General features: G+C 59.9%; 2 protein-coding genes across 10 annotated transcripts in view; one reads left to right on the top strand and one right to left on the bottom strand.

The window, feature by feature from the left end:
* The window catches only part of ASAP2 (ArfGAP with SH3 domain, ankyrin repeat and PH domain 2), a 107,564-nt gene extending 88,136 nt beyond the window's left edge, over positions 1-19,428 (top strand). The window contains exons 16-28 of one of the 2 annotated variants that reach the window (XM_080685962.1): positions 1,879-1,973; positions 3,216-3,405; positions 4,152-4,237; positions 5,025-5,140; positions 6,258-6,325; positions 6,856-6,969; positions 7,946-8,183; positions 10,258-10,389; positions 11,780-11,948; positions 15,251-15,300; positions 15,663-15,754; positions 16,334-16,456; positions 17,125-19,428. In XM_080685962.1, the coding sequence (XP_080542088.1) occupies positions 1,879-1,973; positions 3,216-3,405; positions 4,152-4,237; positions 5,025-5,140; positions 6,258-6,325; positions 6,856-6,969; positions 7,946-8,183; positions 10,258-10,389; positions 11,780-11,948; positions 15,251-15,300; positions 15,663-15,754; positions 16,334-16,456; positions 17,125-17,199 (1,548 nt within the window). In that variant the 3' untranslated portion in view covers positions 17,200-19,428. The remainder of the gene's footprint in view (positions 1-1,878; positions 1,974-3,215; positions 3,406-4,151; positions 4,238-5,024; positions 5,141-6,257; positions 6,326-6,855; positions 6,970-7,945; positions 8,184-10,257; positions 10,390-11,779; positions 11,949-15,250; positions 15,301-15,662; positions 15,755-16,333; positions 16,457-17,124) is intronic. The other variant, XM_080685963.1, reaches the window with a different exon arrangement.
* Positions 19,429-19,826: 398 nt separating this feature from the next.
* On the bottom strand, positions 19,827-26,869 carry ITGB1BP1 (integrin subunit beta 1 binding protein 1). 8 transcript variants are annotated; one of them, XM_080685966.1, is made up of 8 exons: positions 26,720-26,861; positions 25,968-26,106; positions 25,671-25,773; positions 24,690-24,768; positions 23,087-23,223; positions 21,204-21,296; positions 20,561-20,710; positions 19,827-20,091 (listed from the first exon to the last, which is right to left on the bottom strand). In XM_080685966.1, exons 3-8 carry the CDS (start codon positions 25,740-25,742, stop codon positions 20,020-20,022), a joined length of 603 nt encoding a protein of 200 aa, XP_080542092.1. In that variant the 5' UTR covers positions 25,743-25,773; positions 25,968-26,106; positions 26,720-26,861; the 3' UTR covers positions 19,827-20,019. The 8 variants fall into 8 exon arrangements, with proteins under 8 accessions (XP_080542092.1, XP_080542096.1, XP_080542093.1 ...); XM_080685970.1 differs by having other exon boundaries at positions 20,594-20,710; positions 26,720-26,844; XM_080685967.1 differs by lacking the exon at positions 26,720-26,861 and adding an exon at positions 26,471-26,611.
* Between the last annotated feature and the right edge of the window lie 68 nt (positions 26,870-26,937).

Here is a 26,937-nt window from a genome sequence, read left to right as displayed (position 1 = left end):
TCAGTAACTCCCCCATGTCAGTAACTCCCCCATGTCAGTATACCCCCATGTCAGAGACATCCCCCATGTCAGTAACACCCCCATGTCAGTATACCCCCATGTCAGAGACATCCCCCATGTCAGTAACTCCCCCATGTCAGTAACACCCCCATGTCAGTAACTCCCCCATGTCAGTAATACCTCCATGTCAGTTACTCCCCCATGTCAGTCACTCCCTCATGTCAGTAACACCCCCATGTCAGTATACCCCCATGTCAGAGATATCCCCCATGTCAGTAACATCCCTATGTCAGTAATACCTCCATGTCAATGACACCCCCATGTCAGAGACACCCCCCAGGTCAGTAACGTCTCCGACATCAGTAACACCCCTGATTACTTCAGCTTTGAAACGAAGCTAGCCTTCCCTGGCCGGTTTGGCTCAGTGGATAGAGGGTTGGCCTGCAGACTGAAGGGTCCCGGGTTCGATTCTCTCTCTCTGTCGCTCCCCGCCCTTGCACTCTCTCTTATGGAAGAATGCCCTCGGGTGAGGATTAACAAAAGAAAAAGAAAAAAGCAGCTCAGCTAGCCCGAGCAGGGTGTCCTCAGTCACATGCTGTGGTTACTGCTAGTGTAACGATGCATGAAACACGTGTGTGGAGAGGTGTGTGTGTGTGCAGGCGGTGCCCTGGGTGGCGGAGGAGGCGGAGGATTGAGACTCGCACAGGGTATCTTCAAAGAAACAAATTACTCCGGGCACCGGTGTGTGCGGGTGCTGGGAAGGGTGTAGGAGCTGATAGCTGTCAGCTGCCCCTCCAAGGGCCCGGGACAGAATGAGCCATTACCTCACCACCCACCACTTCGAAGGCCAGCTCCCCCGGCCCTTCCTGGCGGCTGGTGTGACGCGCTGGGCGGGCACCAGGCTGCCGTCAGCTCACCCACCGATGTAACGCCTATAAGGAACTTCAGAAACACGGGTGATAGCCACACGGAGTGAAGTGACTGGGAGGTGATGACCTTGGAGTGTTTATTACCTTTTAAAATATGGTTTTTTAGAAATATCTTTTTATTGATTTCAGACAGGGAAGGAGAGGGAGAGAGGAACATCAATGATGAGAGCGTGTCATTGAACGGCTGCCTCCTGCACGCCCCACACTGGGGACTGAGCCCGCATCCTGGGGCACGTGCCCGTGACCGAGAATCAAACCCTGATCTCCGGGTTCATAGGTTGAGGTTCAGCCACTGAGCCACGCTGGCCGGGCAAACCATGACTTGTTTTAAATTATGAGTTTCTGTCTGTAATTTTAATACTGGCTTGCATGAGCCGGTGGGAGCCTGCCCCTCCCACACCTGGGACACCTGCCGGGGGTGCTCCTCTGAGTGACCAGCACCTTCACCCCAGCCCTCCCGGGGGCTCTTCTGGCCGGGTGTCCGCCCTGAGCCCTGGCTCCCGAGGATGGTGCCTGGAGTGCAGGACAGGTGTCCAGGCTCCTGCCCGCCCGGCCGCGGCCCCAAAACCAGCTAGTAGAACTGGGATGTGAACCTGAATCCCGGCTCGCTGGCCCGAAGGGAAGTGTGAGCGAGGTCCTGGGGGCGTGGGCAAGGACGGAACCCGCCCCAGGCCGTTCCCACCGCTCCCCGCCCTGTCGGGACTCCACCCAGGGAGGGCGCTGCCGGAGCAGAACGGGCAGGCTGCCGCCTCGCTCGAGTTTTACGGTCCCTTTGGGGCGGAGGGGTGGTCCCTCTTCATGAAAGGCCAACCACTGTACTGCTGTGCTGCTTAGCGGCCCTGAGCCGTCCTCAGCTGGCCAGGCGTGTGTGTGTGTGTGTGTGTGTGTGTGTGTGTGTGCATGGAGGGCGCGTACGGCCGAGTGCCCTGAGCAGGCTGTGTCGTTGCAGCTGGCCAAGAACATCGGGAACGCAGGCTTCAACGAGATTATGGAGGGCTGCCTTCCCGCCGGGGACCCCGTCAAACCCAGCCCGGGCAGCGACATGTGAGTGTGGGGCTGGCTGGCCATGGGCCCGGGTTCTGAGGGGCAGGAGAGGACACGTTTGGGGGCATCGATTGTTTCTTTCGGGCGGAGGGGTGGGGACATCTGGCCCTGCCAAGGCACTCGGGGAGCGTTAATGAGATGTTTGACCAGGTCGAGCAGGCTTGTTTTTAACTTGATAATTTTGTATGGCCCGCAAATGATGTCATAAAGTCGCCAGTGGCCCTGGGCAGGAACAAGGTCCCCGACCCGGCTTGAGGGAATAAGTCAGCCTGAGCTGTGGGTTTCAGGGTTTTTTCTTGACATCACGCTCACCTTTCGGGGTGTCCCCGTACGGATGTTCGGTGCGGCTGTTTTTCAGAGGAGGAGGCCGGGAAAGCCCGTGGGCCGGGGCTCTGTGCGTGTGCAGGGGGTGGGGTGAGTCCCCTCGCCTGGTCGTGTGTGGGTTCGCACTCGCCTGTCTGCCCGGGAGTGGAGTCCCTCCAGGCTCAGGTCTCCCCTAAAGCCAGGGCAGGCGGGCAGGCAGCCACCCTCGCGAGCACCCCTCCCAGAGGCCAGGCAGGCGTGTGCAGGGGGCCGTGAGCGGCTGCTGCAGGAAGGTGGGTGACTAGGAGAGGGGCCCCCAGGGCTCTGGGCAGGCAAGGCTTGGAGCATGAGGTGGTGCAGCACGAGGCTCGTGGGGTGGGGCACGTCTTCAGGGGGAGCAGAGACGGGGCGGCGGCAGGTGGGCTGAGAGCGGGCGGCCCCACCCCGGGCCCGCACAGCCAGCCCTTGGGATCTGGACGCGGCCCCAGGACCCCTGCGCCGACTTGAGGCCGCCTGCACCGGAGGCGGGAGGGTCGCTGCTGCTTGAACATGCTGAGGGGTCCCCGGAGCAGGTGCCGCGTGGGCACGCGGCGGTGGCTTCCCTGGTGAGCTTCCTGTAAGGGGGTGGGGACCGGGCTTTTTATTTATTTTTTTTTAATTTATTTTAGAGAGGAAGGGAGAAGGAGAGAGAGAGAGACACCAATGATGAGAGAGTCATGGATCGGCTGCCTCCTGCACGCCCCACACTGGGGATCGAGCCCCCAACCCGGGCCTGTGCCCCGACTGGAATCGAACTATGACCTCCTGGTTCCTAGATCGGCGCTCAGCCCCTGAGCCACGCCGGCCGGGCCGGTTGTGTTTAATTGTCACAAGTGAACGGGTGTTGGCTGTTGGACGAGAGGCCTCAGTCCTTGACGAGGCCGTTGCGCCCGCTCCCAGGAACGCCAGGAAGGACTACATCACTGCCAAGTACATCGAGAGGAGGTACGCGCGGAGGAGACACGCGGACAGCGCGGCCAAGCTGCACAGCCTGTGCGAGGCCGTCAAGACGAGGGACATCTTTGGGTTACTCCAAGCCTACGCCGACGGCGTGGACCTCACGGAAAAGATCCCCCTGGCCAACGGGCATGTAAGAGCGTGGCGCGGCCGGGAGCCCGAAATGCCGGCGGGGGGGGGGGGGAGTTCCGTGCGGGGGGGCGGCGTTCGGTTCCAGGGGAGCGTGAGCACCCTGGGGCCTCAGCCGCAGCTCCGGGGGCCAGGTTGGAGAGGAGAGGCCTGGTGCACCCCTGCCCCGCTCCCCAGCCCTCCCCCCACCCCCGTTTCCCGAGGCACTTTCCTGAGAGGGTGGGGTCTCACTGTCAGTGTGTCCTAACTCCTCCCCGGGGGCCTGGGGACACACGTCCCCCTGAAACCTTTTGCCCAGAATAAAGGCGCTCGGGGTTGAGAGAGGAGTCAGGCCCTCGGTCCAGGGCAGGTGCCCAGCTCCCCCGCACCCCCACCTGGAACAGCCCTCATGTGGCCCCCGAACCCCCACTCGCCAGAACTTGCTTTCAGAAGAGGCTGTGGTAGCCACATGCCCTCTGGTGTGAATTGGCGACAGTCCGGTTGTATAAGAGCCGGCGTACAGAGCCTTCCTGGGTCCTGGAACTGAGACCCCTGCTCACAGGCTCTGGTGATGTTAATGGAGGGACAAGGACAGAGGACGGGGCGGGGGGCTCTGAGATGAACCCCGGTTCTGCGGTCTTCCTGTGAAGGAGGAGACGGGCCCATCTGTAAGGAGCAGTTCCCGCGGGCAGCGAGGCCGCCGTGCAGGTGGGGCATGGCGTCCCCGGGGTGGGCTTGACGGGAGCGTGGCCGCCTCTGCTTGCTCTGCAGGAGCCGGACGAGACCGCCCTGCACCTGGCCGTCAGGTCTGTGGACCGGACCTCCCTGCACATCGTGGACTTCCTGGTTCAGAACAGGTGGGCCTGCTCGGATCGGGGGTGGTCGGTGGGGCTCTTGGGTTCCCGAGGGAGGAGGCGGGTGTCGTGGGCCGAGAGGCTGGGAGGGCCCCGGGACTGAGCGAGGGCTGCGGGGCGGGGGCAGTGCGGCCCTGCAGGAGCCTGGAGCGAGAGGAAGGGCACCCCGGGGTGGGGGGGTCCGCAGGCTGCAGCCCTGGTGTCGGACCCGGGGAGACACCAGGCCCGAGAAGCAGCCCGACCGTGGCCCCCACCGTGGTTGAGCGGCTTGTCCCACATCCGAGGCACACGGTGCCTTTCGGGGGGGTTTGCATTGGAAGAATCTGGAATTTCACTCGCAGCCCTCGCTCCTGCTTCAGGGCCCGGCCCGGGCGAGCGGCTCAGAGGAGCCTCGGGACTCTGGCCCCTGGAGAGTGACTTTTGCCTTTTCTGCGAAGGAGTTAGAAATAAGACGGGGCAAGCTCGCCGTCCCGTGGGCCAGGATGGGCGGTCGCATGCCTTCCTGTGGCCTCAGCACTGGCTGCGGGGAGAGCCAGGCGGCAGGGACGGGGTGGTGCGGGGCCCCCGAAGGCAGTGCTCTCCGCACCTGCTCGGGGGCAGCCCGGGGGCCTGGCTCCCTCAGTGCCTCTCTGCCAGCCCTGGTGGCCTAAGGCAGGGCACCCCCGCTCACAGCCTTGCAGCCGGAGTGAGCATCATCTCCCCGCTCACCCTCAGTCCCGTGGCTCACGTTCCCTCTCCCCTTCTCTCTCTCTCTCTCTCTCTCTCTCTCTCTCCCCCGGTCGCCGGCCAGCGGGAACCTGGACAGACAGACGGGGAAGGGCAGCACGGCACTGCACTACTGCTGCCTGACGGACAACGCCGAGTGCCTGAAGCTGCTGCTGCGCGGCAAGGCCTCCATCGAGATCGGTGAGGGCCGCCAGCTGCCTCCCGCCTGCCTCCTCGCGGGGACACGGGGACCGTCCGACGACGCTGGGCTCCCGTCGGGGCCAAGGGCGTAAACCTGCCCTCCGTTCGGCAGGGGCCCCGGCGTGTCCCGCAGGGCTGCTGCGCCCGGGGTCAGGAGCGGACTGCCTCCTAGACCGTCCGTCAGTGGCCGGCGGCGTAGGGACGGTGTGGGCAGGCGAGAGGCCCTGTTGCTGCCCCTGAGGATGAGGTGACCTTGGCCATGGTTTGGGGCTTCTCACCCTCCTGTTCGTAGCCCACACCTCGGGTCAGCCCAGCCCCTGCTGGCTCAGGGAGAGCAGTTCACCCCGGGGCCCCACCGGGGGGACCCTGACATCCAGTTCAGGCTAGTCCAACGGCGCCTGGCTGCAATGGGTCGTCAGGAAATGCTTCTGAGAAGGCGCAAGGAAGGCACACCTGCTTGAGAGCCAGGTTTCTTTTTCAGAATTAATCATCAAGTCCGGCTGGTGTGGCTCAGTGGTTGAGTGTTGACCTAGGAACCAGGAGGTCCTAGTTTGATTCCCAGTCAAGGGCACAGGCCCCGGTTGCCGGCTTGACCCCCCGTCGGGGCGTGCAGGAGGCAGCCGATCCATGATTCTCTCTCATCCTTGATGTTTCTCTCTCTCTCCCTCTCCCTTCCTCTCTGAGATCAATGGAAACATATTCTTAAAAAATGTAATCAAGCCTGGTTGGCTGGGGGTTTCTGAGCAGAAAGCCCACAATTTCCCGTTTGTGGACAGACAGCCGGGGGAGGCGTGAGGTTACACGGGCCGCCGCCCCCACCCCGCGGCACCCTGGCTGGCGGCTGGTGGGGAACCGCTTTATGGGACGTGGAGTTCGCATGTAGATTTCGTTAGCTGGCTCCTTCCGTGGTTCGGTGGTCAGGATCAGCGCAGACCTTGTAAAATCTCACTGACCACCTAAGGCGGGCGTCCGTTCGACACGATCGTGGGACGAATTCAGCCCCGGCTGGCGCGCACGCGCTGCGGGTTTCATCGGCCGTGTTCCGTTTAAGTTCGGCCGCTGCTCTGTCCCTTTTATGGTCTTCACCTCCGCTTGTTCTTGTCGCCCTGCCTTGTAGCCAACGAGTCAGGGGAGACGCCGCTGGACATCGCCAAGCGCCTCAGGCACGAGCACTGTGAGGAGCTGGTGAGTCCGCACAGAAAGGTTAAGTAAGTTGCCCAAGGCCACACAGCGACCCTGTGGCCGAGGAGAAAATGAAGCCCTACTGTCCCGAGCTCATGAGTGGACTTCTCTCTGCAGCTGGAAGTAGCTGTCTGCCTTCCTGGAGAGCACTGGGTGTCCCTAGGAAGGGCGGTCAGCCGTTTTCTGCAGGGCTTGCCTCTCCTGTCGGTGGAGGGAGGCTGGGTTACCCCTGCCGGGCACGTCCAGTTTGCTGCCTTACGCGGTGGTCAGAACGGACAGGCCGCAGTCGTTCTGTAGATCTCACGTCCCTGACCTGCGTGCCGTTTCCAGGGCACTCAGTGGGTTTGAGTCTCGTGGTTATCTGTGAATCCGGGAGGGGGTGTACGCTGAGACCCAGAGACTTACAGGAGCTGGAGCGGGAGCTCCCTGCCTCCCTCCCTTGGACGTGTGGTTGGATGCCCGCGTCCCGAGCTGAGTGTCTCCCGGGCTGAGCCGCCTGAGCTGCATCACCCACAGTCCTTTGCTCCCCTCAGCTGACCCAAGCCTTGTCTGGAAGGTTCAACTCGCATGTGCACGTGGAGTATGAGTGGCGGCTGCTCCCTGAGGACCTGGATGAGAGCGATGACGACGTGGACGAGAAATTGCAGGTCCGTGGCAGCGCGTAAAACCCCAGTGCCCTGATGAGCTTCATTCAGAGCCGCCTGGTCCAGCCTGCCATGAGGGAGAGAGCTGGTGTGCAGGAGAGAGAGTGGGGTTCGCTTTTTGCTTCCAGTGATCTCGGCGGGCGTTGCTCTCACTCCTCCGGTCTCCCCGCTGCTACACACGTTCATTAAAGGGACGTGAATGGCAGCGTCCCGGGCAGCTGCTTGCTTTTTGATGTGAAGGGAAGACAGGGCGGGCTTCGATCCCAGCGGGTGGAGAGGAGTCCGCACGCTGCGGATAACGGGACTAAGAGCCAGGTTTCCCCAGCGGCCACGTTCACCGAGTCGGGCTTTGAAACCATCGCCGAAACCATTAAGTGGCCCTTCGTGCTCACGGGGTTCAAAGGCTTTCCCTGATCAGATGGGGCTGTTGACGCTAAGAGAGAGGTTGACTTGGCCACAGGGAAGCAAGTATTTATTAGAGCCTCGTAGTCCCTTCTCCTGACACTCCCGGGGGGGCCCTCCGTCACACAGTCTCAGAGGGACAGTCAGACTCGGACAGACTGGCCACAATGCCCACAGTGCCTCCCTGTGAAACGGAATGCTTGTCAAGGTTTCTCGTTTTCCTGAGGATGTCCAGGTGCGTCCTGAGGATGTCCAGTGGCATACGTGGCGTTTCTGAAACCTAGCGGCCCGTCCTTGTAGCTGGAGCACTTAACGGCCGTGCTTGCTGACTCTTTTTTGTTAGTTCTGACCTGAGGATATTTTTTCCCATTGAATTTTTTAGAGAGTGGCGGGCGGGGTCCGTTCACGCTGCTGTGGGCTTTGTGGGAATTTCAAACGATGTGGCAGCCACTGAGCTCTGCACACCTGAGCGAGCTGGGTTTGAGCCGTGGGGTCGGCCAGCTTGTCACCAGTCGATGGAACGCTGTGACCCAGAGGTCTGTGTCCACGTGTCCCACACCTGCCGCCCCCTCTGCAGCCCAGCCCCAGTCGGCGGGAAGACCGGCCGGTCAGCTTCTACCAGCTGGGCTCCAGCGCCGCGTCTTTGGCCAGAGACGCCGCCGGCCTGGCCAAGGACAAGCAGAGGGGCTTCGCGCCCAGCATCCTGCAGAACGAGACGTACGGAGCCGTCCTGAGCGGCAGCCCGGCCCCCGGCCAGCCCGCGGCCCCCGGCGCCGCCAGCGCCCCCCCGCTGCCCCCACGGAACGTGGCCAAAGGTACTGAGCTCCGGGAGCAGGCCGTGCGCGCCGGCTGTGGCTGGTTTTGGTTGGGGAGGTGGGTCGCTGCTCTGCCCCCGCCGGGTGACGCTGGGCCCGGCGGGATGGGTTGTTCCGCTGGGGCCTCTTGTGTGTCGTTCGCCGGTTTGCCTCCCAAAGAAACGCCGTCACGCGTCCGTAGGTGCCGCCCACGGGGAGCATCTTGACTTGGTCCTTGTTCTGGGCACAGGTGTGGCGTCCGTGGGACGTGGGGGTGCGGTTCCCCGAGGGGAGGCCGCGGTGGGCCAGCTCCGGGCGCTGCTCGCGGGCTGGTCACCTGCAGCCCTGCTTTCCGGCCCCTCTCCCTTCGCTTTCGCCCTTGGTCCGTCCTTCGCCTCTGTTCTCTGGATCACTCCCCCTTCTCCCCCCCCACCTGCACGTGGCCGGTGGGTGGCACCTGCGACTATTCCTTGTCTCTGTGATCCCCGGGGAATGAAGCGTAAAAAGAGGCTGACGTGGGAACAATTGTAAATTTGTAAAAATCGTAAAAGCACAAAATAGTCCCTGTGGTCCCGCCAGCACCTGACGTGCCAAAGCTCGCTGTACCCACGCGCTCACTGTTGCAACGTGGCGAGTGTGACTCAGCGGGTGCTGTTTTGTTTTTGGGGGGACAGTGGGAAATGAAGCCCCCCAAAGTTAAGTAATTTTCTCGGCACAAAAGCCTAGCTGACCATGCTGCTCTTGAAGGCAGGTCCGTGGCCAGCGGTCTTGGGGGGCTCCCCAGGGAGGGACAGGAGGATTTAGGGGGCTTCCCAGGGAGGGACAGGATTCGGGGGGCTCCCCAGGGAGGGACAGGAGGATTTAGGGGGCTCCCCGGGGAGGGACAGGATTCGGGGGGCTTCCCAGGGAGGGACAGGATTCGAGGGGCTTCCCAGGGAGGGACAGGATTCGGGGGGCTCCCCAGGGAGGGACAGGAGGATTTAGGGGGCTCCCCGGGGAGGGACAGGATTCGGGGGGCTCCCCAGGGAGGGACAGGAGGATTTAGGGGGCTCCCCAGGGAGGGACAGGATTTGGGGGGGCTTCCCAGGGAGGGACAGGATTCGGGGGCTCCCCGGGGAGGGACAGGAGGATTTGGGGGGCTCCCCGGGGAGGGACAGGAGCCCCCGGGGGCATGGTGTCCAGGCTCTGCAGCTGCCCCGGGCTGCGGTGGCCACAGAAAGTCCCAAATTCGCTCGTGGGGCCGCTCTCCCTGGGAGGGGCGTGCAGGTGCAGGTGCAGGTGGCGGCCTGGGCCGAGGAGGGGCTGGCAGGGCCATCACTGGGTCTGTGCTCCCGGTGGCTGGCCCACCTCCGGCTGTCCTGGCGTCTCCGACCCCCCACACAGCGAGGGGGGCCCAGAGGAGACTGCTGAGCTTGTCCGGGTCACTGAGTCAGACCCTCAGGGGAGACCCACCAGGTGGAGACGGGCCCCGCGCCAGGCAGGCCCCCGAAACAGCTGCTCCCCTCCCTGGCAGAGCCCCCCGTGCCAGCACCCCAGGCAGGGTCCTCCCCACGCTGGATGGGAGATTGTCCCACAGCTGCCAGTCCCCCCCCCCCACCCCCCGTCACGCTCCCGTTGCTGGGGGGCCGGGGGGCTGGAGAAAAGGTGGAAAGCTGTTCGTCTGTCTCTTGCTTCCTAACGTCTTAGAACGAGGGTTTGGGGTTCTTCTTCCCTTTCTGTGTGTGTGATTCTGGCGGCTGCTTTATTCTTCTCTGATGATGGCACTTCACCTTGCTGGCCCCCCGAGGGTCTCCCCGTTCTCCCTTGGGGCCACCCCTGGCCCCGTGGAGGCCGCATCCATCCACACGGGGAAGGGATCGGTGTGGTGCCCGCCCGCCGGCCCTTGTCCCCCCGTCATCGGTCTGAGAGCTGGGCCTCGGGCCGGAGCAGAAATGTTCACAGACCAGCCCTGCTGCTCCTCGAAGGTCCCGCTGGCCGTGGGCCGGGGAGCGGGTCAATAACGCCGTGTTCTGCTTCTGTTTTTGTCGTGTGTGTGCGCCTGTGTGACACGTGTGTGCGCCTGTGTGACACGTGTGTGCGTGCGTGTGGTGTGCAGCCCAGGCCGCCTCCGCCAACGCCCCGTGGAAGACGAACTCTGTGAGTGTGGACGGCGTCGGCCGGCAGCGGTCCTCGTCAGATCCGCCCGCCGTCCACCCGCCGCTGCCCCCTCTCCGCGTGACGTCCACCAGTACGTTCTCCGTCCTCCTTTCTGCTCTGCCGGGGCTGGCGGCCCGCGGGCCGGGGGGGGAGGGCGCTGTGGGCCGCGCCACCTGCGCAGACACCGCGGTGCCCGGGGCTGCGGCGGGACGTGGCTCTTGGTGTCTCCCAGCCCCCGGCCTCCTCCTCCCCAGCGGTAATCCCCCGTGGGGCGGCCCCCGCCCCAGGGCTCACCCACTGGCTCCTCTGTCCCCCACATCAGCCAGGGCCTCCTCTCCTCTGGCCGAGTGGCGGGTCTCGGAATTGGGCAGTCGTTTGGATTCCGGTGTGTGTTTCTCCTCAGTGGCAGCACGTGGGTGACTGTCCCCGAACCGGGGAGGGGCCGGGGAGAGGGTTTTCTCCAGCAGCAAAGCAGGGGTCTCCTGGGTCAGGGTGGCCGGCCCGGGCTCGGTTCTGGCCGTGGGAGGGGGCTCGGCCCTCTGGTTCGCTCTGGGGCCGTGGGTTCCCTGGGACTGGCCTGGGTTACGATGGATGCCCGGCCGGCCACGGGCAGGCCCTAGGAGTGTGGCTGCCGGCCGAGCGGGGCTGCCTGGGAGGGTCTCCCAGGACCTGGGGGAGACGGAGGCGTCCAGCTCGGACACACCTGAGTCACACACCAGGGGGCACCGAGGGTCCAGGGGGACACGGCGGGGCCTGGGGCACCGGGAACTTCCAGAAGCCCACGTTCTGCCTGGGGCTGGGTCCCTGGGGCTGTGGTTTGACGCTAGAGTCTGCCTTTGACTTTTTCTTCGAAGCAAAGGCACCAAGAACGAACAGGTAAGTACAACAGAGGCAGGCTCGCGGCCCACTCTCCCGAGTCACCGGTGCCTCGCCCGCCGTGTCCTGGGAAAGAGGGGCGCTGACTCCGCAGGTGGGGGTCCCGGGTGAGAGTGCGGGACCCTCAGGGAGGGCGCTGCTGCCTGTCCCAGAGGCCAGGCGGGCGGGGGCGGGGGCTCCAGGCCCACCGCCGTGCTGCCCCTCGGTGACCCCGGGAGAAGGCGTGTCCCGCCTGGCCTCCTCGCCTGTAAAGCGTAGGGACTGAGCTCGCCCTGCCCCTCGCAGCTGGGCATGGTCAGCCTGGGTCCGGAGGCGGAAGGAGGAAGGACCCCGGACGGCCCGGCTCCCCAGGCGGCACACCACCGTCCTGGATCCTGGCTTGTCCTCGGGAATTCCCTCGGAGAGACACGGGCTCGGAGGAACGTTGGAGCCCTACCTCGGGGCCTGGGGGGACGCCCCGCAGTGCTGTTTGCGTAGACTCTGCGGGGAACGTGGGCTTTTCCTCGCGAAATAGCGACGCCGCGCTGCTGAAGAGCCTCTGCGGGAAGGCCGGCGTGACGCCTGGACGTGACCCTCTGTCTCCCCGTCCCCTCCTCTCTCCGCAGACCCCCTGGCTCCTACGCCACCCGCTCCCGCAGCCAAGATGCCCGGAGCCCTGGAAGCGATGAGCCAGCAGAGCAAGCTGACCCAGCCGGGGGTCCCGCCGGGCAAGACCACAGCCCCGGCCCTGCCGCAGCCGCCCAGCCGCCTCCCGCAGAGGAGGCCTGCTCTGGGGTACGCTCCCTCCCCGTCCCCTCGGGCCTGGCCACCCGGGCCGCCTCGCTTCTTGCACTCCAGGTGGCCGCGGGCTTTATCTGCGGCGATTTCCGTGCGGGCGTGAAACCCGTGCGTCTGCTGCTGCGACCGGGGAGGTGAAGTGACACGGGACGGTTCCATCAGGTTTCAGGTGTCTTAAACATAACTTACCCGAGATTTTTAAACAATTTCACACAGATGTCTGTCCTCCGCCCAGTGACGGTGTAGATTTCTCTGCAGCCAGACGGTGGCGTTTGGGGAATCAAGTCCTCACGACGCGAGGCCGCTGGGTTCGGTTTGTTGCTCACGTGCGAGGTTACAGGGAGGAACTCGTCCGCGGGATTATCACGTGGGGCCTCGGCACTCCACCCCGCTGGTCGTGGGGCGGGCTGACAGCAGGGACCCCAGCTGGGGCTGTGGGCTGGAATGCTTGCACGTATGTACGCGGCCTCTCCGTGTGGCAAGGGCTTCCTCACGTCATGGTGGCTGGGCCCGAGCACAAGTCCCCGGGGATAGGCCGGGCCCTGGCCCTTCTGCCGGGTGTTGCTGGTCACTCCGGGCAGAGCTGGGCTCAGTCGGGAGTGGGGTGATCAGAGTCCAGCTGTCCGTGAAGAACTGGGGGAGCGTGTTCTAGAAGTTCCCCAGGGTTCAATCTAACGTCCTCCCATCTGGACTCGTCACTCCCTCTCTCTGTGGTGAGAGGTCTGGCTGGTGTGTCCACTTACTTGATTAGCATTAGTGCCGCCTCCTCCTGCTGCGACCTGGGGCCCCACGTGGCGGTGTCTTGACCCTGCTGGGCCCCCACTTCCCCGCCAGGAGGACGCCTTCCTGACGCACTCTGCACACCAGGGTGTGTCTGTTGGCATTCGTGCCACCAGGTGGGTGTGGCACAGAAACTATATCCTTTAGTTCTGAGAAATTTCGTTGACTCTTTAATGCTTTCTGTTTTTTTCCTGTTCTCCGTTCTAATGTATTGGTTTTAGAGGCCGGGAGGAACATTGGTTTGTTGTTTCACGCACTTCTGCGTTTATTGGTTGCTTCTTGTACGTGCTCTGACTGGAGATTGAACCCGCAACCTTGGCGTATCGGGACAGGGCTCCAACCGAGCCGCCTGGCCTGGCTCCATTCTCAGCTTTCAAACAATTCGTACTCTTCAGCTGTCCGGTCCCCTGGCCTTTATCTTTCTACGGGGGTACGCTCACTGCTCTAACACCCACCCCTGCGTCTCGGCGGTTTCACACGTGAGAGTTCACTTCTCGCCCAGACAACGTTGGGCCCCTCTTCTTGCATGGACAGCAGGGCCAGGGGGGAAGTTGGAGACCCAGGCCCGGCCTACCTCTGACCGCACCATCTTTCCCCCCTGGGCTCGCGGTCACTTCTGAGGGAAGGAGACGGGCAGGCGTGCTAACCTCCTTGGCTGGGGTGATGCGCAAGCTCCTTGGACCAGCGCCGGTCCTGTGGCCCCACCTGGAGGCCGGGCCTGGAAGTGCAGCTCTACACCCTTCTAGTTCCTATTTGTTGCCAGAGGCCCGGGGCTCAAGCTCTCCTGGGCCGGGCTGTCCTCCTTCCTCAGGGGACGAGGCTGCTGATGGGCATCCCTCCGCTCTCAGCTCCCAAGACCGTTCCTGTTCCTCTTCCTTGCTCTCTGTTATTTTGGTTTAATTTTTTTTTAAAATGCTGCTCCTTGGGAGAAAGTGGGAGTAAATGTATTCAGCAGAACGCTCTCGGCTTTTCAATGCCGCTTCCTTTGCCGGCTCTTTCCGAGAGACACCCGGCGGGGCTTGCCTCCCTGTCCTTAGGAACAGCGCGGGAAGGCCTGGTCGGGGACCGCAGTGTGTCGTGTCGGGAGGACGTGCTCGTAGATCTGCCGAAAGGCCCGGGCCGACTCCCGCTTCCTGTGTGCGGGCCTGTGTGTCTCTCGGCTTTCTTCTCTCTTCCCTTGTAAACCCTCAGGTTTGCTCTTCCCCGCTTCTGTCCTTTAAGAGACCACGTCATGTGCCGAGGGTTCAGGTTCGGGTTCGGGTTCGGGTTCGGGTGGGGCTGCGGCTCTTTCCTCCCCGCCCGAGGCCTCTGGCTGCTTCCCTGGTCTCAGGAGGGCTCCACCTGTTTGGGAGGGGGGCGGGGGGGGCCCTCCTCTGGCGCAGTCTCCCTGGGCTCACCTGTTCCATGGGATCCTGCCCTCCCGTAGGGGAGGGTGCAAAGCAGGTGATGCCCCAGGACCTCCAGGGCATCCGGATGGAGGGCATCGTGCCCGCTGCCACGGGCTCTGCTCCCAAAGGGACCCCTGCTGGCGCCTCCTATGGAGGAAGCCCCCACGGCCCGACCTCGATCCTGGGGATAAGTCGGCCTTCTCCCTTCTGTTCCCTCAGAGCGGAACTCTGCCCGCAGGCCAGACCCAGCCCTGCTCCCACAGCCCCTGCCCGTGGGTCCTGGCCCAGTGTGTGCCCGGCCCAGGTGGGCGCAGCGAGGCTCAGCAGGGAGCCTGATGGGCTCCTCTCCCGGCTCATCCCAGACGCGGTCACGCGACCTCCTTCTGAGGGTTGGCCAGCTGGGGGCACAGCTCTTCAGATGCGAGTGCCAGCCCAGAGAGACCCGTCGCCCCAGAACCGTCTGCGGCCCTGAGATCCGCTCCCTGCCTGTGTGCTTCCGCCTGTGCTGGGTGGTGCCGGCCCCGGAGGCTCCTGGATGGGCCCCGAGCCGGGCCCGCACATCAGGCGCAGGGACCGCGGAGTCCAGGGGCTGGAGGACGCTGCCAGGCGGGTCCAGGCATTGCCCCAGGGCCTGGGATCGATCAGCCCCGCCCTCCGAGACCACGGCCCTCGAGGGGAAGGGACGGCACAAACGGGCGGCCCAGGTCACGTCATGCATGCCATGGGGGTGGGGCGCCTTGGGGCCTTGGGTCTGGCAGTGTGGCCTCTCAGTCTTCCTGTTACTTATTTGTTTATTAAGATATTTTTATTGATTTCAGAGAGGAAGGGAGGGAGAGAGGAACATCAATGATGAGAATCAAGGATCGGCTGCCTCCTGCGCACCCCCCACTGGGGATCGAGCCCGCAGCCCGGGCCTGTGCCCTGACCGGGAATCGAACTGTGGCCTGGTTCATAGGTCAGCGCTCAGCCCCTGAGCCACACCAGCCGTAGTTAAAAGACAGTTTATTGGATCAGCTCACCCATTGCAACTGGAGCTCAGACGGTGCCAGATGAACGGGGGAGAGGTGGGTGGAGGGAAGGTGCATGCCTTCTGGCCTCGGGTGTCAGCGATCTGCTCTCCCTTCTTTGTAGGACTGACAAGTCTGCCCCACTCATCACCAAAGGCCAGCCGCGAGGCCCTGGTAAGGCTCTCATCTGGGTTAGGGGAGGCATGGGGCAGGGCCCGGGGTGGCAGCCCTGTGTGAGGGCCCAGCTGCCACCCTGCCCTCCGTGGAGCCTCCGAAGCTCCTAGGCTGCTGTCCTGGGTCCTGAGCCCCTGGCAGGGACCGACGGGTTGCGGGAGGCGCCCCCCTCTGTCTCACTGACGCCCGCACACCCTACCGAGGGTGCATGGAAGTCACGGGCTGTTTGGCCTGGGGGACTTCTCCCTCAGCAGATGAGGAAGCTTCAGGAAACCTGCCTTCCAGGCCTGACGGGCTCTCGCAGTGTTTCCGTCTCGTCGGGACGGGGGCGCACTGCGAGCTGATGCGTTTTGCTCCTACAGCGGTGGACCTCTCCGGAACAGAAGCTCTGGGTCCTCTGTCCAACACCCCGGCCCTGCAGCCCCCCGCGCCCATGCCCAGGAAGTCACAGGCGGTAAGGGGTCACCTCCTGCTCTGCCTCCCTGCTCGGGCCAGAGGGGTGCGGGTTATTCCCCCAGGGCTCGGAGGAAGCAGGTCTTCCCCTGGCCGGGGGTGGGCGGCTTCTTCCTCGGTACCTGGTCTTTGGGTCCGGGCAGGACTCAACCCACAGCTCGCCAGCGGGGGGGGGGGGGGTGGGGGGGGCTCAGCCCTCTCCTGACGCTCCAGCCAGGACACCCCACGCACATCAGCCCCGGCTGCCACGCTCCCGCTGGCTCTCCAAGGGCCCCGGCCCCTGAGCTCCACTGAGCCGCCCCATCTCTTTAAAAATGTTTTTATTGATTTCAGAGAGAGGGAGGGATAGAAGCATCAATGATGGGAGAGAATCATTGCTGGGCTGCCTCCTGCATCCCGGGCACATGCCCCGACCGGGAATCGAGCTGTGACCTCCTGGTTCATGGACCGGTGCTCTACCATTGAGCCACGCCGGCCGGGCTGAGCCACCCCATCCTGACAAACCTGTGGCTCCCAGGTCTCTGCCCGGGAGCTGGTGCCGCCCTGCTCACTGACCTCTGACCCTCCCCTCTGCACCCAGGCCAAGCTGAAGCCCAAGCGGGTGAAAGCCCTCTACAACTGCGTGGCCGACAACCCCGATGAGCTGACGTTCTCCGAGGGGGACGTGATCATCGTGGACGGGGAAGAGGACCAAGAGTGGTGGGTGAGTCGGGCCTGGGCCCGGGGGCGGGGCTGAATCCCTGCCCACCTGGCCCGAGGTCTCTGCCAGGTGAGTCCTCCGTGTCCGTGTCCTCAGGCCTGCGGGGCCTGGGGAAACACAGGAAGGTGTAAGACAGGAAGTGCGCCACGACCTCAGCCCCGCCCCCAGAAAACACGGTGACCATTGATTTTCTTTCTGACTTTTACCTGCGTAATTCACATCGTTGAGGTCGGACTCGATGTGTAACTTCTGTAATTTACCCAGAGCAAGAAGGGACGGATTTATCGGCCTTCGTGAATACATGGCTACGTTCAAACAGGGCCCGTCACGTTTGCCACTTTGTGGCTGCAGCTCACACACCCCTGGCTCTCGATTTCTTCATCCATTAAAAGGAAAAAAAAGGCAAGCCTGTCAGTCTGCCCCCAAGACCGCCAGGACGCGGTGGTGAGGGCTCTGCAGACAGAGCCGCTCTAACGGGGGAGCCTTACGGAAATTAGGCCCCCGCTCTGCGACGGGAGGCAAAGAAAAGGGAAAACAGCTTACGTGTCTCACCCCAGTGATCCTTTCCCAGAAGAGATTCTTCTGAACAATTTTTCTCCAAATGGTGCAACGCCCTTCTAAGTCCCCAGCGTTTGCCAGCTTTATAACCACCCAAACGTTGTCCTTTTCAGATTGGCCACCTCGATGGAGACCCCAGCCGCAAAGGAGCGTTTCCCGTGTCTTTTGTGCACTTTATCGCGGACTGACTCGCTAAGGGCAGACACCCTGAGCCGTGATGCTCCTGTTTCGTTATCGGCACCCACACTCTTGCCAGATACCAGTTTCGTGAACTGTAGGCCACTTGCTCGAACGCCACTCACTGTTCTGTTTGTAAAACTCAAAGGCAGTTTCTGTCTGCAAATGGATCATTTTTATAATTTGTGGTTTTCATGAAACACGGCTCTACTTTTATTAGGAAAAACTGAATTGCCTAAAAGGTGAGCTAGAAAGCTACTTTAATTCACCGTCAAGATCCCGAATCAACAGAATTAGCGGAACCCGAGTTGAGGACTGGAAATTCTTCTGCTCTTCCTTGGCCCGATTCTGACGTTGATGCGCCAGCTAATTATTGTTTAGGAGGCTACAAGCGGTCAGTTCCCCTCGATAGACTTTTTAAAAAATGCCTCTAAGATTTCCTTTGAAAGCCACCCAGTGTTTAGTTAGAGCAACTTGGAAATGGACACACTAGCACTGTACCTCCCAACCCTGGTGTGTGAGGGTGCGACGCTCCTTGTATTCTGCATGTGTGTGACCTGTTGTGAACGATCCGGCCTACCCAACGGAACTGCCAATAGCTCACCGTGGCGCACGGGAGTAACCGTTCCTTCGGTTGCAGGGCGAGTGAAACTGCCTTTCCTCAGTGCAGTTAGAAGCCAACGATGATGGATTGCACAGTTCTCCCCACTCGTTCGGACGCTTTGGGTGTTTCGGGAACTGCCTTCCTGAGCCCCCTCCATCGCACAGCCCGCAGTGCGGGCCCCGATGTTGCCACCCACTCACTATTTCCTACTCCGTGTGCCCGCCTTCCCTTCCCACCCGAGAATGCGCCCTCAGTCTAGTGTCTGGTCTTTGTATCACACGCCAATAGGGTTGATGGTTCCACTGTCTTGACATTTAATCTGTTCCTTCGTCTGCAGCCGAGAGCTTATCAGAAACCCGTAGGCCCGGGAATTTAACACGCCCGGACATCCCAGTTTTACTCTAAGCACCGTGTCATTCTTCCACTTAAGCTACTGGGGCTAGGGGGTTGGGTTGTATGTGATAAAATCAGAATTCATCCGTTAGATGAGCTTGACTGTCATGCCTCTGCCTAGTCACTGAGCGTGTTCATGGGGATATGTGGGAAATGTGGGCACTCGGACGGAGGAGAAACGGGCGTAAATGCCCACCTGGCTTTTTACCACCAGCCAAGGCCTGCGCTTCTGCAGGCTCGGAGAGCGAGCCACGGCGCCTTGGAGCGAAGCAGCCTGTTCACGCGGGTCCCTCTTGTAAGTGTAGAAGGTTTGCTTGTGTTTGTAATTGCGTTGTGTTTTTTGCTGCTCTTCTAAAGGAAGACAGAACTGGAATGTTTTATGATGTTGTACGGCAGCTGCTCTTTGCCTGTCCAAGTTCCGGGTCAAATGTGTTAGGTGTGTGATTCGTCTTATTTTTTAAAGCACTACATCTGTTTTCACTGATTAACTTCTGTTGTTTGAACCGTCCGTTAAGTTTCTCGCAGAGTTAAGGAAGTGGACAGAGGAGTTTTTTGCACTGTGCGCTTACTTTAACACAGTCCCTCCCATCTGCCTCTGACAACCCGCCTTTGACTCCTCGGTGCCAACTGTGTGAGAATTCAAGGTGACTCGTATCAACGTTCGGATACCACCCCCAAACTAACGAGTCAGGCTCACTGGTACAGCCATCTAGGCCCTGTTTCCCAGTCCAGTGTGGTGGTGCTGTTGTGCATGTGACTCATGAACATGACTCTTGACAGAGGAGAAACCATACACGTCCCTGTTGATGGCCTTTCCTGCTTATTTGCTCTCTGCAAATAAATAAATTAAAAAAGCAAGTGAGAGGAAGGAAAGCGTTGTAGATATCTATTTATATTTCAGGCCTGTTTCATGAACTTGGCTTCGGGATCCTGGCACTGTGCGTGCCACTGGTCAGGTCGGCCTGCTAGGCGTGAGGACTGGGAAGCGGGCACGGACCCCTGCGTGCTCTGCTGCGGGTGGGCGCTGCGGCGTGCAGCTGGAAATGCCCGGAGATGTACGATATTCAAGTCCTCCGCGCGATTCCTTTGGTCTGGTTGCAGCGCAACTGTACATATTGTATAACCTAAATCCTTATTTTCATTGTCCGCGATGCAGTGATTTATACCTAGAGCATGTTAATAAGTCTCCTCTTCTTGCTGACTAGTCCTTTGACTAGAAAAAAATAAAATACTTTTAAACGGACGTGGTGTTAGTTTTGTTTTTAATCCTTCAAATGCTGTGCATGGAGAACAGCCCTTCACTAACGAGCCTGCTGTACGTGAGCGTCTATGTGCTGTCTAACAGGTGTGTCCTGTCCACTCTGAGGCAGACGTTGAGGCTGACTGGCATGTCACCCTGACGACAGACTTTTTCCTTCTGTGTCGCGTGGGCAGCGGCGCGTCCCCAGGCCTGAGTGCCGAGCCAGAAAGACCACAGCCTGGGAGGCCACAGAGCAGCGGCCTTCGGCTTCCACAGAGGTTCCCAGCCTTACTGCTCCCTGAGCGCTCCTCTGGGACCCTTAAGGGCTTAAGTCAAGCTCATTTGTGTTTAAAAGCGACAAATGAGGTTTCTTTCTTAGTCCCGATCGTAACTTCGATAACTCACTGTTAATAAGACACATTTTAATAGAAAAACAAATGGCCGATGTTTTATGCGTTGCATTTTCTTCCCAGAAAACCTAGAACAAGGGGTCACTGCGTACTTGCATGCTAGTTCAGCGCTGCAGATTGAAAACCAGTTTAGGAAACAGCCGAACCTTCCTTCCCGTGACGCCGACTTCCGCTGGCAGCAGACTCACGCCTTCTCAGCTGTCAACACGGAGTCAAAAGCGGCGGACAGAACCTTGCAGATGGCTTGTGCTTGTTCCTATGGTGAGCGAAAAGGTACAGAAGAGAGTTCACCAATCTCTCCCTGAACTTCATCTGACCAGCACAGCTATGAACCTGCCCCTTACCCGTCTAACCCTACGCGGGACATTGCCGGCCTGGCCCACAGCCCAGCTCACGTGCTCCCTTCCGTGTTCCTGAGACCGGTGGGCGTGGTGACGGGACTGCGGCCTCCGGAAGGGCCACTGCCAGCCAGGAAGGACACGCCAGGAAAAGCAGGGCCCCTGCCCCTAGGGGACCCCCTTCCCCATCTGCTGGGTGTTCACCCTGAACCTCTGACCCCAGCACACGGTGCCCCGGCAGGAGGCCCGGACAGCGGGCTGGCGGCCACGTGTGCACGTCATGCCAGGGTTGGACACGTGGAGAGCGTCTCCTCAGCCTCTGCCAAGGCTGCACGTCCTCTGGTTTCCCGCTGTGTCTGGCGAGTGAGAACCCCGGGGACAGCTCACCAGGCTGCTGCACTGGTACACCCACAGGCTGACCTCCTCGCTGCTGGCATCGGTGGTCTTCAGAGCCAGCAGGCTTTTCCCCGCCCCCAGGCCGTCGTCATAGCACACCATGCGGATGATCAGGTAGAGGGCGTGCCTGTGCAACACGTCCTGCAGCGAGGAGGAGGGACCGTGATGGGGACGTGTCTCCATCCCTGAGAACACGTGTTCCCGTGCACACGTTTTTGGGGAGGCTTGGAAACACAAGATGGGGTTTTCGCCCGAAGGGGGTCCCAGCTGCTCAGCTGTGGGGCAGTGTGCCCCGGGGCTACCCCTGGCTCCTCCAACTCCAGGAAGACAGGAGTCAGACGACCCAAGTTCACGACAGTCCTCCACGCCCAGCCCCCAGGCTGACGGCCCTTGGGAACTGGCAGGGCATGGGGTTCCAAGCTAACAGGCCTGTGGGCCAGCAGAGAGGTGCTGGCCGGGCCCCACCACACAGGAGCGCCCAAGCGAAGCTCCCCTCCACCCACCCTAAGAAACGGGCCGCTTTTAAGACCAGAGGCTAGCACGTTTCACGCCCATGGCTCTGCGGACAGGAGCCGACCGACAGCAAGTGGCCCGTAACGCCCCGAGGCCCCGAACATCTTTCCTACGCACTCACATACTGATCGGATGTGGACACTTTGATGCCGTACTTGGAAACTCCCATAACAAACTCTTCCTCCAGGGGGACGAAAGGCAGCTTGCCATCTTGCTGTAAGGTAAGAAGCGGGGACGTGGCACCCAGTAAAAACTGTGACATGAAATCCACTTCGGGGCCTGGCTCACAGACCCCAAGCTCTTTAGAGAATGTGGCGCACACAGCCGTGCAGTAAGAATGTCTCCAAAGAGGCAGGAAGCCCCCTGCCCGCCCCCCTTTTACAGCCAACAAATCTGAGCAAACTCAGACCCACCACTCCAGGTGCCCTTTCTCCCCGTGGGGGTTAACCCTCATGACAACCTCGGACCGTCCCAGATCCGGGGAAGGGTTAGTGGTTCACGTAGAATACTCAGTGCACACGCACGTCAGCACTCGGTCAGGGAGCACGCCGCAGGAACCATCTTTCACAGCCACTTGGTAGCGCCCTCGGGGGTCGGCTCTGCCCGGCGCTCCCCACGCCCCAGGGTTTGGGTGAGGAAACGGTGCTTGATGGACAGTTACTCCCTCTCCAGCCCATCAGTCAGCAGTGTGAGCTCTATCCGACTGACCAGCTCTCTCTCCTGCACTAGAATCGACCTAACTTGTCTTCTCTAACATCAGGTCCAGCTGGCAATCAGTAGATGCTCCGCCTGTCGATATCTTTGCGGGACCGTTTGCCTACCTTGAAGCCACTGTGGTAAAGGGCAGTGTCCACCTGCCTTCGTTCTGGGGTGCTCACAACGCTATGGTGACCTGCCAGTCATTTCTCACAGTAGATTTAAGGCAATTCCAGAAATCAAAAGATAGATAATAGTAATGCTACTGTCAGTAACTTGGACAACCCCAGTTTCTATGGTGGCGGGAGAAATTCAGCAGTCCCTATCGGAAGGAAAATAAGCCTCGTGTAGTGTGGGGAAACATTAGCGATCTCCCAGTGTAATAGCGACGTTAGTTTGCACGTCGTCGGAACGACTACATTCCAAACTGAACTTGGGTCACTAACGGTGGGAGCCCTGACTACCAAAGACTCTCTGCTCCACGGCAAGTTCCACGGGCGGATTTCCTCACCGATGAGACCCCTCCCAAGGATGAAACAATGAACCCGTGGGCCAGGCTTCGGAGAACACAGGCTCTCCAGGGTGGCCGGCACCGGGGCCTGATTGATAGGGAACCTTCCCCTGGCCTGATATCCCCGTTAGTGAGCAGACACGCACTTCCCTCTCCCACCTCCTTGGCCTCAATTCCCATGGGAACAGCAGGGAGAAGTAGGTGTGTTAGGTCGCCACTGAGGGACTATCGAGGCGCTAACACTGGCTCGGCGGAGATCCAGGAAGGTGTGCAGATGGCTTACAGACAAGCCTATGGCATGTCACCAGCCACGGCGCTCCGTGCCTCACTGAGACAAGGAGGTCCGTCGGCCCCAGAGAGAGTAAAAAGTACTGTTTGTGGGAAGGAACGGCGTCTGTTCCCAGGCGGCCGTGGTCCAGGACACCTGAGCCTCCTTCACCAACCACCGCGTTGGTAACACTGTCACCGTGATGTAGCCAGGCTTGGGGACAAGCAATGTCTTTCTCCACAGCCATGAGTTTACTCTCTAGAACAGCCGTGGGCAAACTAAGGCCCGCGGGCCGGATCCGGCCCGTTCGGCTGTTCTATCCGGCCCACGGAGCCGAAAGAGCGGAGGGTTCTCTTGCTCTCCCCTCTGCTCCTTTACTTTGAATTTATATTAGTTCACACAAACACTCCATCCATGCTTTTGTTCCGGCCCTCCGGTCCAGTTTAAGAACCCATGGTGGCCCTCGAGTCAAAAAGTTTGCCCACCCCTGCTTTAGAATCTTACAAACTGGAGCTTTTTCTGTTTTTACCTGGGCAACATCGATGTAATTTATCAGGTCCAGTGGCCCTTCAAGGCTTTCTCCTTCAGAGGGTTTCAGTTTCTCAATGGCACCGACGTATCTTATTCGGAATTCCGCACAGGCCTCCGGGTTGCTGTTGCTTTGTCCTAAAGGCGGACGGAAGTTCAGGGTTAGGCTTCAGTACCCTCAATCCCTCCCCAGGTAAGAAACGGACTGTAACCAAAATAAATTTCCTGACATACGGGATTTTTTTATAGAATGGGAAAGAACTTAAAATTTCACTAACCTTTTCCTCAGTTACAATATTGCTAAATATGAAAATCTAAATAGGAGTAAATTAATGAATATCCTTCCTTTCAAACAAACGAGGCAAGTGTCAACTAGATAATGACTGAGTCCCTTTCTGATGCTTAATGACAATTACTTTCTGGTTCTTTCTCCCTCTTTACCATGTTGAACTTGCTCTTCTGATTGAGGAAACCTGATCTATCTCTACCATTGAACCAGAAAAGGCAATTTTTTTTTTTAATGCAGAAGGAATAATGCTGGACAGGAAGTCCCTTAACCAATGTAAAGGATGAAGAAGTGTGCGAGCTATAAAACTTAAGTCACTGAAACCGGTTTGGCTCAGTGGATAGAGCGTCGGCCTGCGGACTGGAGGGTCCCAGGTTCGATTCCGGTCAGGGCATGTACCTTGGTTGCGGGCACATCCCCAGTGGGAGGTGTGCACGAGGCAGCTGATCGATGTTTCTCTCTCATCGATGTTTCTAGCTCTCTATCCCTCTCCCTTCCTCTCTGTAAAATATCAATAAAATATATTTAAAAAAAAAAAACTTAAGTCAATACAAAATCACCAAAGTGTTTATGCTGCCTGCCACAGTAAGGAAATGAATACTGTGTGATGACTTGTAGGTGATGTTTGTGTGAGAAAAAGACGCCCAGCCACATTTCTGATATTTCAAAGGCATCTGGAAGGTCACAGACCTTGTGCTTCTATATTCTGTTTCACAACCTATGTTTCTTCTCTCCCGCCCCCAATTTACAGATGGACTAGTCTATGATCCCGAAAGGAAGGGTGGGAGGAGTGTAGACAGATGAACGTGGTGTATTTCCCACTAGATACTAGCTGTTGGTAGTTAGAAGCCATCTTTTAATCTCTAAAAGCTGCTCATTTCGGTGCCTGCATACATGTTTGCAGTGTCCGAGAGATGCTACACTTAATCACATGTGCTCCTGGGGTTTACAGGCTGGTGTCTTCTGGGCAAACGGCTCCTTAATCCTCCTCGTCGGCAAGGCATTTGTGCTGCACACCATAAACAACAGAACGCATGCTCTGCCAACCCATTTCTTAAAAAGCGATCGTGAACCTTCCCAACAGTCACCACCATGTGTTCCGCGTGCTTTGCTCTAAGAGCAGTTCGGCACCTGCCCCGGCCAACAGCTTTCTCTAACCCCCTCACAACCCCAACCCTCATTCCACCAGACCTTGGGCCATCTCTAAACTCTAATAAAAAACGGCAGAGAGAGAGAGAACCCCAACGTACAAGAACTCGTGCCACCCAGGTAAAACGGGGTGAGCCCAGGAGACACGTGACCCAGCCCTCCGCTGTACCTGAGCTTTTGGTGGAGTCCGTGTCGAGGCTGGCCACAGTGCTGGACCGAGAAAGGCCCCCGAGGCTGGAGTCTACAGACTGAGAGATTAGAAGCAAACAAGTCCTTCGTCACCATCAGAAGCACCACCTTCTCTCAAGTTCTCTACCGAACATGCCGACTACGTATTACATTCGAATGGACACCTAATCCCAACTGCTCTCCCGGTAACACAGTCCTGAGTACGTGTGCTGTCCCCACTGCCGACCTAAATCAGAGCCAGCCCCTCTGCCTCCTTACACGGCACCTGATATGTACCTCGTATGTGAAAATCGACACCCGGCTTTCACCTTATCTCCACTGAACCCACGGAGAACCCTGTGCAGAAAGCAGACGGGGTGTGCTCCCTGTTTAATAAGTGAGCAGCGACCGGGAGAGGTGAAGGGATTTACCCAGGGTTTCGCCTCCTCAATACCCCAGACTTCCCATCGGAGCAGGGCTCCTGGTCCCCACCCCAGCGCTTCCGCAAAATCCCGACGAGCCCCAGTCCACAGCCAGGCAGGCAGGCGAACACCAAGGTGAATTGCAAAGAAAAACCAACGAAACTTATGCTAAGCAAAGCACGAAGCGGCATACACGTTAGTGCGGAACCACAGCTGCGCGCGCGCACGCCACAGACCCTACGATTCAAGGAGGGCAGCCCCCGAGTTGCATGCAATTTCTATCCCATAAAAAAAAATTTTTTTTAAGTGGTGTTTGTTTCAACAAGACCATGTATGGGTCCTGTCCCACCTCGGTTAGTGGATTTAAGAATTTCAGAAAATCTACCGAGACAAAATGAAATCAAGTGCAGAATGTGTCTCTACTAAAATAAATAAATAAATAAATAAAAATGTGAAAACACCTAGTTCGAAGGCTACCTCGGCAGGTGTGCCACGGTTAGTATCCTTCATGCAACATGGGGAGGAACTGAATTCGCCCGGCCGGCCAGCTCAGCCCCTACCTTGCTCTTAGTACTGATCTCGCTACTTTGAGAGCTGCTACTACTGTGTCGCTTTTTGCCTTTCCGAAACATGTTTCACTACAGCTTGTCCAGAGGGGCTCCCCTAGAAAAACAAACGTTCAGTTACACCAAGCAAAGCAACTGTCAATCACTTTGTGCGTAACAGGCATTAAAAACGATCAATGCCTCTCACTTAAAAAATGTTGGAACACAAAATGTGGATACTAGTCTTATTTTCACTGTTTCTTTTTTAAATGCTAAAAATCTAACCCCAAAAGGGCAGAAACCTGGTCCTACCTAGAGGTGTCATCCCTACAGGCACTTGTTTTCAGAAGCAACAGACAGATGCCATTTAATTCTCGAAATACTTGAGCGCCTCGCTTCTCATGAGTCAATTCCAGACACTGCGACTCAGTTCGTGTCTCCGGTGCGCGTCCTGAAAGTGGCAGGGCTGGGCACAGAAGACTTCGTGCGGGGTGCCCATCAAGGTGGCAGGGGTGCGGCCCCTTTAAACGCGGCCGCCAGGACCACCACGGTGGGTGGGGCCAAGCCTGGGACTGACAGGCCCGGCTCCGAGCTCCCCAGCCCCCAGCCCGCCTCCCGCGCTCCTCGCCGGTGCTGTGCCCGCCACGCGCGGGGGCGCAGGACGACAGACAGCGAACAAGGCAGGCACCTCCCGGCCCCGAGCGGCAGAGAAACCAACCAGCGCCAGCTCGGAAAGCGGGTGCGCCTCAGCGCCCCACAAAGCAGAGGCGTACAAGGAGGGAAGCCCCGCGGTGCTCCCACTCCCGGCGACCCACCCAACGCGCGCCACCGTGGTCACCGGAGCTGCAGTCCCCGCCCAGACAAGAATGGGTCACCCAGGGCACAGCATCCTCCGCAGGCCCCGGCTCCGCCGCCCATCACGCGCCGCCTCGGGGCTCGGATTCCCAACCAGGGAGGGCGGGTCCCCGTAGACACCGCGGCCCCACCCATCCGCCCCGCCGCCGGCCGCCCTCGGGGCCCGCGTTCCCGGCCGGGGTCAGCCCAGGCGCGGCGAGGGCCCTCACCTCACAGCCGCTGGCCCATCCCTGGGGTCGTCTGCATTCGGACACCCACCGCCTCGCAGCCCGCGCGGGGGCAGCCACTCCCGTCCCTGATTCCAGCGCCAGCTTTTCCGGTCCTCTGGCCCCGCCCGCCAGACCCGCCTCCGAGACCTCGCGCAGGCGCACTCCTGACCCCGCCCCAGGTCTTTGGCGTCCGAGTGGGGAAGAACCTCGCGAGGCGG

This window comes from Plecotus auritus, assembly GCF_963455305.1.
Source record: "Plecotus auritus genome assembly, chromosome: 8".
Classification (NCBI taxonomy): domain Eukaryota; kingdom Metazoa; phylum Chordata; class Mammalia; order Chiroptera; family Vespertilionidae; genus Plecotus; species Plecotus auritus.
Note: the sequence above shows the minus strand (reverse complement) of the source record. Positions and strands in the feature narration are given on the sequence as shown.